This window comes from Solanum stenotomum, chromosome 12 (genome assembly GCF_019186545.1).
Source record: "Solanum stenotomum isolate F172 chromosome 12, ASM1918654v1, whole genome shotgun sequence".
Classification (NCBI taxonomy): domain Eukaryota; kingdom Viridiplantae; phylum Streptophyta; class Magnoliopsida; order Solanales; family Solanaceae; genus Solanum; species Solanum stenotomum.
In genome coordinates, this window is record NC_064293.1 from 7,969,222 (window position 1) to 7,979,045 (window position 9,824).

Below are 9,824 nucleotides of genomic sequence, written 5' to 3' on the forward strand. Positions count from 1 at the left end.
GAACTGGCCTTACCGGATTCTCCTTGAAGCGGCTTACACTTCACACTTACATAGGTGATTTATAAATGTGTTATCCCGTAGATACACTATTTGATATACCTTGTATCAAACTTAGAAACCATTAAAAAGTCCTAATGCCTTTATCATGGTTACTGAACATTATCTCATCATGAGAATGGACCATTAAATAACTTTGACAATGTTGAACCGTCATCTATGACTTGTTTGATCCCCTTGAACCTAGATCTTGGGATCTCCAGTCTTCTAGGCAGAGTTACTGCCACGATGACTTGTCCTCGACCATAGTTCTATTCCCATCTATGATCTCTCAACTCGCTCTCTAGTTAGGCCTTTTTAAAGTGAATACGAAATATTATACATTGACTTGACATAGTCAATTGTGATAATTCCACTAGAGAGTACTTGTCTAACAGAGTTGTGTCTCTGTCGTATGTGACGAGACTTGTCGTTATACATAACGCTTCTAGCCCTTCCTATTGTAGCTTGACTATCGCAATGTATGTATACATGGGCCATTGGTTTGAGCCAAAACGGAATATCTTCTAAGAAATTTCAGAGCCATTCAGCTTCTTCACCTGTCTTATCTAAGGAGACAAATTCAGACTCCATTGTAAAGCAAGCTTGTAACACCTTAGACTTCGATCAGTTTTTAGTTTTGGATCAACTTGAAACGATCATGTATTTTAGAACATAAAGAGTTAGGTGATCCATGAGGTATTAAATCAAAGATATTTGAGTCATCTTTCTAACTGTAACACCTCGGAAACCAGACTTAGAAAATGCAGTAGAAAAACACTTGATCCAGTGAACCACGACAGGGTTCACAGATCGTGAGAGGGACTATGGTCCATTGACCTGCCCGTGGACTCAGTCCCTTCCCAATAGAGGTGGAACACGGAGCCCTTCACGGACAATGGACCACCTCACGGGTCGTACTGGCACTTGTGGGAGCCAGGCAGAGTCTACCAGGCTAATACGCCAGACCACAGGACCCTTCCTGGGTCATGGTCCTAACGACGAACCATGGTGGTGCCCGTGGAAGTCATCCCAGAAATCAGCATCTATTAGACCAAGGACCATGACTGGTTTGACGGTCCGTCAGAGAGGCCAATGGTCAGCCTCATCAGTTTTTAAGTCAGGAGTCGTTTGGTCTTTTCCCTCTGCGTTGGACCCCTAAACTACGCGGTTTTGGTCAGTTTTAGCCTAGAAACCAAAGTAGAACTTACCCAAATCGATTATTCACCAAAATCAAGAGAAACTTAGAGCAAAACACAGAGAAAGGTGTAGAAGTCCCTCAAGAACACGCAACAAGGTTTTCTTCAGTTCCAGCCCCGAAATTGAAAGATTTCTCCGTGAATTTTGTCACCAGGTATGTGGAATTTCACTAGTGGGTTCCTTTCACCCATTAGGTCCCTAGAATTCAATTAGATTCTTGATTCCCTTAATATTACCCAGACCTAGTGTTTTCTTGAATGTTAGAAATTGTTGGGTTTTTAGCTGCTAGAATGATCCAAATTAGATTATCATATTGTTGCGTAGTTCCTTGCATGAAATTCAGAACCCTAGTTGTGTAGATTCGTTTAGTTCATATATTACACTTGCTAGGTCAGTTTAAACAGGTATACATGCTTCAGTTTACGAATATCACATTATCAGTTATAATTGTTGCATTCTTAGAGTTTGTATGTCAGAAATTGAGCTATTCATACTCCAGCATTTCAGTTATAATATTGTTTATATACATTCTAGTTGGGAGTAGGCTTAGACCGAGTGGACTAGGGTTCAGCGTACCCGAATAGTCCCAGAACTACGTACCCCTGTAGGTTTATAAGTCCCCTAGATGGGCATTACATTTTAGTGATCACGCCAGTCATGCCTTTATACCTCTAGCAGGGTATATTGGGTCCTCTCGATAGGGCGTATCTTTGGACTCCACATCTAGCTCATATGGTTTTATGTTGGTTATTAGTAGCTCCCACAGTCAGATTTTAGTGTATTGACTAGGTTATCAGTTACAATTCAATATTCAGTCTCAGTATGTCATGTACTTGGTCATTGCATTCAGTTAGTTCAGTACTTAGTATTTATATCATGTTCAGATTATATTATTGCTTTATCGCTTGTTCAGTTATATGTTTTATTCAGCTTTATTCTATCATGCATGCTCAATACATTTCAAGTACTGACGCATACTCTGCACTACATCTTCTCGTGATGTATGTTGAGGTCCGCAGCATTCAGATCATGCATAAATCGGTTCCCGATCTCCAGTTCAGCAACATTAGTGGTGAGTCCTCATTCTTCGAGGACGAGTGACATGTTATCTTTCCATTTCAGTCTTTTAGTTTCAGTTTTACTAGAGTTAGCTGGGGGCATGTCTCAGTATCTCTAGTCAATAGAGGTTATTTATTCAAACATAGTTTAGATTCAGTTTTAGTTTGAGTTTGATCTTTAGTTGTCATTAAACTCATTCATATTTATTCAAACTTATAATGGGTATTCCCTATCATTTCATTTTATGATATGTTTCTAGCTTCCGCGTATTGTGACTATTATGTTGAAAATATTTAAGTATGTTTATGATATGCCAGCAGGGTTAGCTTGGGGTCACTCGTGATCCTAGGTCCCGTGTTTACGCCCTAGGGTAGCTTTGAGGCGTGATACCAATACCGCCAAGTTTGCTAAATTTCGAGCTCAGAGTAATAAGTTATGGTTGTTTGACTGAAGCCCCTCAATTTAAGGCATTCCATCCGTTTTAGGAAAGGGTAATCTGGTCTTTTCCTTTTCCCCACTTGTCTTATAATGTTTTTCCTGACCCAATGAAGGGTTTAATCTGATTCTAAATTCCCCATTCACGTTCAAAACACTTAGGGGTTTTAGGGTTAAGTTTTGAGAAGAAAGAAAGGGTTAAGTTCCCGCATTCATCAAGAATCGAGGAATTTTGCCAAGAACATCGTTCTTTCCAGGTAAGTGAGGTTTCCCATAGTGATGGGTATTTTCATCCTAACACCAAGCATTTTATCCTTTCATTAATTCATCCATGAAATTATTTATGTAAATATTATTGAAGAGTTCTTGAGTTTTAGCCCCATTCTTTAACAATGGTGGTTTTGAGTTCTTGAGGTGAGGGTCTTACAAATGAGTGTTGTTTCTTGGTAGATTTTGTGTGGGATTTTAGTGAATTCATGTTAAGTTTGTGAATCAAAGAGAATTTGGAAGGAACTAATCAATTGTAGATGAGTTAGGACCCGAAATTGATCAAGAAAATTCATCGATTTTCTGGGTACAAAGGTGGGGCGGCGTGCCACCAGTGTGCCAGAACTACTGGTCAATAGTTTGGGGCATGGCGCGGCGGCCAGCAGTGCGCCCAAAACTGCTGCCAGTAGTTTAGGGCTTGGCACCCTGCGCCACTCAGTACGTCAGAGTCACATGGTCCTTTTCCTTTCGTCCTTTATTTCGTATGTGTTCTGTTAAATTATGTCTATGTTCTCTTCTTATAATGAACTCTGGAAGTTTTCATTAATCCTCGAGATGTCTCCATTTATTTTCTAAATTAAAGTAAGTGAAGAGGAAAGTTTAAAGGTTCTAATTCATAAAAGAACTTAAGAGTTTTCAAATGTTATACCTATGTTGATTATTGGGCTTTAAAGATAAGTTCATAATTGCATGTTGTAAGAAACCACGTCTAATGTTTTGAAAAGTATTTCAATAAAGTAAAAAGTCCCTTCTTTGTAATGGGTGAATGGAGCACAAAGTTATATTGATTATTTTGGGCGTAGTATTGAGCACCAAATCCAAATTGGCTTAGAGTCTTTTATAACTCGGAAGTCCCATAAAACTACCTAGCCAACATAGGATAGGATAGCATTAATTTTTCATCCGACTCATCACTGCCTTTGTGAAGGCCTATTAGATGGATCCATAATCACAATATCATCCCACACCCCGACAAAGTGTAGGATGGCTCTTGCAACGTGGGCGAAATGTTGTATCCTTGCTAGGCTCATGGTAATGGTTGCCGGTTAGAGAAACTCCTCATAAAACAAAGTATATTATATTCATGTTACTTTTTTTATTAAGCTTAAATAGTTTTCACTTCATAATCATGTATTGATCTAGTTATGTTGTTTCCAGTCATTCAAGTTAGTTAATTGTTTACTCTAACCCTATCACTTACCAGTACATTCAATGTATTGACGTTATTCGACATGCATCTTATTATGATGCTGATACAGGTGCTCAGGATCATCAACATGCGTTTCGTTGAGATCACTATTCACTCACAGTCAATATTTGGTGAGGCTTCCTTGTTTCCAGGAGACTACATTTTCATTTCACTTTTAGTAATAGTTGAGGTGTCGTGGGTCATGTCCCCACATCTATCTTGAATTGTTAGATGCTTTATAGACAAACATGATTAGATATGTTCAGTGTTTTATCAGGTTCTGGATTTAAAGTGATGACTTATGTTGAGTATTTTAAGACAGTAATTTGAGACTCTTCTTTAAATGTCTAAAGGTTCGCCTATTTATGCTTCTGCGAATTATGTAAAGTTATGTGAATCATGGTATCCAGGTCAAGGGTTCGCTTGGGGATCAAAAATGGTTCTCGAGTGTCAGCCACGTCTAAGGTGTAGGCTCGGGGTGTGACAGAGCTATACATGTTTATTTGGATGATTTACAAGATATTTCTCCTCTATATATAATGAAAACATATCCAGTCATGGATTTAGTTTCAGTTGACCCAGAAATCTAATTTGCATCACTATATCCTTCAACAATTGCTGGATATTTGTTGTGATACAAAACATAATTTTGAGTGTCATCCAAGTAACCCAAAACCCTCTTCATTGACATCCAATGATTTTGATTGAGATTACTTTTGTATCGACTCAGTTTACTTATAGTGTANAGGGTGTAGGCTCAAGGTGTGACAGAGCTATACATGTTTATTTGGATGATTTACAAGATATTTATCCTTTATATATATAATGAAAACATATCCAGTCATGGATTTAGTTTCAGTTGACCCAGAAATCTAATTTGCATCACTATATCCTTCAACAACTGCTGGATATTTGTTGTAACCCAAAACATAATTTTGAGTGTCATCCAAGTAACCCAAAACCCTTTTAATTGACATCCAATGACTTTGATTGAGATTACTTTTGTATCGACTCAGTTTACTTATAGCGCATGCTATGTTTGGTCGTATACAGTTCATGATGTACATCAAACTTCCCAATACTCTAGCATAATCCAATTGAAACTAACTTTCACTTTTATTCTTAGCAAGATCAAGGTTCACATCAATTGGTGTCTTTGCCTTTCTGAAATTCAAGCTCTTGAACTCTTAAAGTAAGTTTCGAATATAATGAGATTGAGACAACGCTAGACCGTGAGGATTTTTATGAATCTTAATTCCCAATATCGATCTTTTATATCAAACTTACTAGCGAGTATACAGTTAGTAGCTTTTACATTAGCAATGTCGTTGCTTATTTTTAACATGTCATCCACATATAGGCATACAATGGACTTTTGATTTAGAACGTCTTTAATGCATGTAAACACACTTATCACATTTATTGATCTTAAATCCATTTTCCAACATGGTTTGATCAAACTTTACATGCCATTATTTCGGTGTTTGTTTTAGTCCATAGAGTGACTTAACAAGTTTGCATATTTTCTTCTATTTACCAGGAACTACGAAGACCTCAGGTTGTTTCATGTAAATCTCTTCCTCCAACTTTCCATTCAAGAAAGCAGTTTTCACATTCATTTGATGGATTTCAAGACCATATACTGCAGCTAGGGCAATTATCATCCGAATTGATGTAATCCTAGTCATTGGCGAGTATGTGTCAAAATAATCAAGATTCTGTCTAAAGCCTTTGACAACAAGTCTTGCTTTGTATTTGTCAATAGTTCCATCATCTTTCATTTTTCTTTTGAAAATCCATTTCAAACCCAAAGGTTTGTTTCCTAGAGGAATATCAACCAACTCCCAAGTATGATTGCTTAAGATTGAATCAATCTCACTATTGACAACCTCTTTCCAAAAGGTTGAGTCTGTAGACAACACAACTTCCTTGAATGTTTGTGGCTCACTTTTAAGAAAGAATGTTACAAAATCAGATCCAAATGAAGTAGTTGTCCTTTGATGTTTACTGCGCCTTGGACTCTCTTCATTAGGTACATTCTCTTTTGGTTCTTCTCGAGGTCTTTTAGACCCTCCACTGGATAACTCAATCTATTTTTATATGGATAGATATGTTCAAAGAATTCATCATTATCTGATTTCATTATCGTATTGTCATGAATATCTGGATGTTCAAACTTATGAACCAAAAATCGACATGCCTTACTATTTGTGGCATATCCAATGAATACACAATCCACTATTTTATGTCCTATTTTGACTTTTTTATGTATAGGAACTTGGACTTTGGCTAAATACCCCCACACTTTGAAATATTTCCAGTTGGGTTTTCTACCTTCCCATTTCTCATATATATCATGTGTCTTGTTGTGAGGCACTCTATTGAGTATTCGATTTGATGTAAGGATAGCTTCCCCCCCCCCCCCACACAGGTTTTGTGGTAAACTTGAGCTTATAAGTAAGACATTCATCATTTCCTTTAAAGTTCAGTTTTTCATTTACGAAATTCCATTAGATTGAGGAGAGAAAAGAGCAGTAGTTTGATGGATGATTCCATTTCAAACATATTTTTGCATATGGAGATTCATATTCTCCACCTCTATCACTTCTGATCATTTTTATTTTTTATCCAACTTATTTTCAACTTCAGTTTATATTGCCTAAAAATATCTATTGCTTCATCCTTACCATTTAGCAAGTAGACATAACATTATCTAGTGCAATCGTCAATAGAAGTTATGAAATACTTTTTTCCACCACGAGATGGTATTGACTTCATGTCACAAGTGTCAGTTTGAATCAACTTTAAGGGGTATGAATCCTTTCAACAGATTTATAAGGATGGTTAGCATACTTAAATTCAATACAAACTTGACATTTTGATTGATTGCACTAAAATTTAGGTAAAACATTAAAGTTAAACAGTTTTCGCAATGTTTTATTATTAATATGCCCCAAACGTTCATACCATAAACATTTTGACTCAAGCAAGTAAGAAGAAGCAGAATCTTTATTCATATGAACTACAATTACATTCAATTTGAAGAGGCCCTCAGTGAGGTAGCCTTTTTCCTACATACATCTCATTTTTACTCACTACAACTTTATCAGAAATGAATACACATTTGAATCCGTTCTTGGTAAGAACTGGTATAGACACTAAGTTCTTTCGCAATTCCGAAACATACAAGACTCTGATCAAAGTTACCACTTTGCCCTAGGTCATCTTTAAGTAAATCTTGTATTTCCTTCCACCTTTGCAGCATTGGAGTTCACCATAAGCAACTTCTCGTCTGCTGGGGTTGGAGTATATGATACAAATATTTCTTTGTTGGCACAAACATTACACAAAGCACCAGAATCTATCCACCAGTTTCTTGGATTTCCAACCAAGTTGCATTTTGAAAGCGTTGCACATAGATTGTCCATCTCTTCTTTGGATTCAACCAAATTTGGTTGATCCTTCTTTTTGTCCTTCTTAGGAACCCAATATTCAGTAGTCCTATGACCACGTTTGCCACAATCGAAGCAGTTTCTAGTGAACTCCTTCTTAGGAGGATTGCTCAATTGGTTCAGATGCTTTTTTTCTTTTCCTTAATTTTGTGGGATCTTCTTCAACAATATTTAGTTTCTACATATATTTGGTTATGTGATTATCTAGTATTGCTTGTTCTATAGTTCCATTTGAAATGTGCTCTTAGAAGATAAGTATAAAAAATAGTGAAATTCAATGTTATTTTCCTTTGTTACAAAAAAAGAAGAAGAAAGAGAGATGATGATATGTTTTTTAATCTAAAAGTGGGCATGAGCCCATTTATTAAATAAGAGGAACCAACAATATTTACAATCACCAGGCTCAACTGAAACCAAGTCAAACAAAAAACTAAAGCAAAATCAAATCTTAATATAGAAACAACTAGAAATAAAGTCTCAGACAAACAATTTGAGGCCTGATGCTTGCCAATACAACTCAGCCCTTGTCTCTTCATCTTCTCAGAAGGTTGCGAGTTACAACTTCGATAGTTCTTCCCATGGATGAGATTCCAGTCTAGTAAGCTCGAGAAAAACCTTTTGTGCTTTAATTTGGTCTAACCCTATTTCTCTCTTGCTACAACACAACAACCCCTCCATGAAACACTAAATCAAGCAACGACCAGGCTTAGTTGAATTTCAGATCCAGATCCATTGAACTAGTGCATACCATTTGCTGAATCCTAGAGGTAAGTATATCAATACAGAAATGACTCGCTTTGAAGTATTCTTATCTAGAGATAATCAATTCATGCTTTATACAGTGAGACATCATGATAATGAAATCAAAATTTAGGCTTGATCAATCTGGATAAGATTAGTAATCCCTCTCCTGAAATCAATATTTGATGGATTGAATCCCATAAATGAAATTAATATCACCATCTAAATTTAGATCTATGAGAAAAAAAAACCATTGATTCTATGTTTCTTTGAGGCTGAATTTGAGCATAATATTGTATTAACACCAACACCAGACTCATAAATGATCTGCACAACTAAAAATTAGAACCCCAAGCTATACCCATTGGTACGATAGACATAAAGATGATGCTATGGTTACTAGCTTGATGTTAAGATTATATAAAACTTAACTTCTTTTTAGAAAAAGTAAAATAATAATCATATATGTAAATAAATCAAGAAATTTGATGTTAGATTCTAAAATTTCAATTTATGAGTCTAATAAGCAAATTAGAAAAAAAAAAGCAGAAAAACCTTCATTTGGTGTTTACAAAATTCAAAATAGGTCAAAGGTGAGTTGTTTTTCTAAGAAATATCCAAAAATTACCCCTTAAATGATAATAAATACATTTATTTTATTACCTTAGTCGTTTAAGCATTGTTATCATTTTATTGGAAGTTTAGGTCATGTATATTTCAATGGACTTTTCTTTAGTTCCTCACTAAATCATTTCTCATTTCTCCAAAAAAAACCTTTGCGAAAAAAGCAGACACCACGAACTAGAAGAATGGCTCACCAAGGCATCATAAAGAGGTCAATAGGTATTTGGTGCTATAATCCAGAACTAGTTGTGAGGTGCTCACCTCGAGTCAAAGGATCGATTGGCACCAACACACACATGTAATTTAGGGCACTTGGATGAGAGTTGCACCCCATCATACGTTTTTCTATCCATATATTTTCCTTTGTTTACTCTACCTTCTTCTGGGTAAGTGTAAGTCTTACCCCAATGGTGTTACCTGGTGGGGGATGTTTTGTACAATCCCATTGAGGAATCTGGCAACACAAAGACATCGCATATTATTTGGTAGTAAACTGTCAATTTATGTCCCCTTGTAGATTGAATTTGTGCCTCCACAACCTCATGGTCGTCCACGGTACTATTATAATAACCACAAAAATTTCATTTGAAAGAAAATGTAACTCAACAACCTCTTTGTGGTTGTATGTTGTATATTCTCTATCAACCAAAAAAACAGAGGCAACGACCTCTTCTTTGTTGTATGCGGTCATATGATGCACTCATCTACTGATAGTTAAATGACATATAACCAAGAGGATATTGTCGCGCATAATGCTATGGTTGATTGTGAATATATGATATAAAATCACGAGGTTTTTGAGATGCATATACCATCAAATA

The 9,824-nt window shown here is 36.2% G+C and overlaps 1 protein-coding gene across 1 annotated transcript in view; it reads left to right on the top strand.

Annotated features, from left to right (window-relative positions):
• Positions 1-934: 934 nt before the first annotated feature.
• The window catches only part of LOC125847028 (protein ROOT HAIR DEFECTIVE 3 homolog 2-like), a 19,894-nt gene continuing 11,004 nt past the window's right edge, over positions 935-9,824 (top strand). The window contains exon 1 of the mRNA XM_049526739.1: positions 935-1,106. Coding sequence (XP_049382696.1) covers positions 935-1,106 — 172 coding nt within the window. The remainder of the gene's footprint in view (positions 1,107-9,824) is intronic.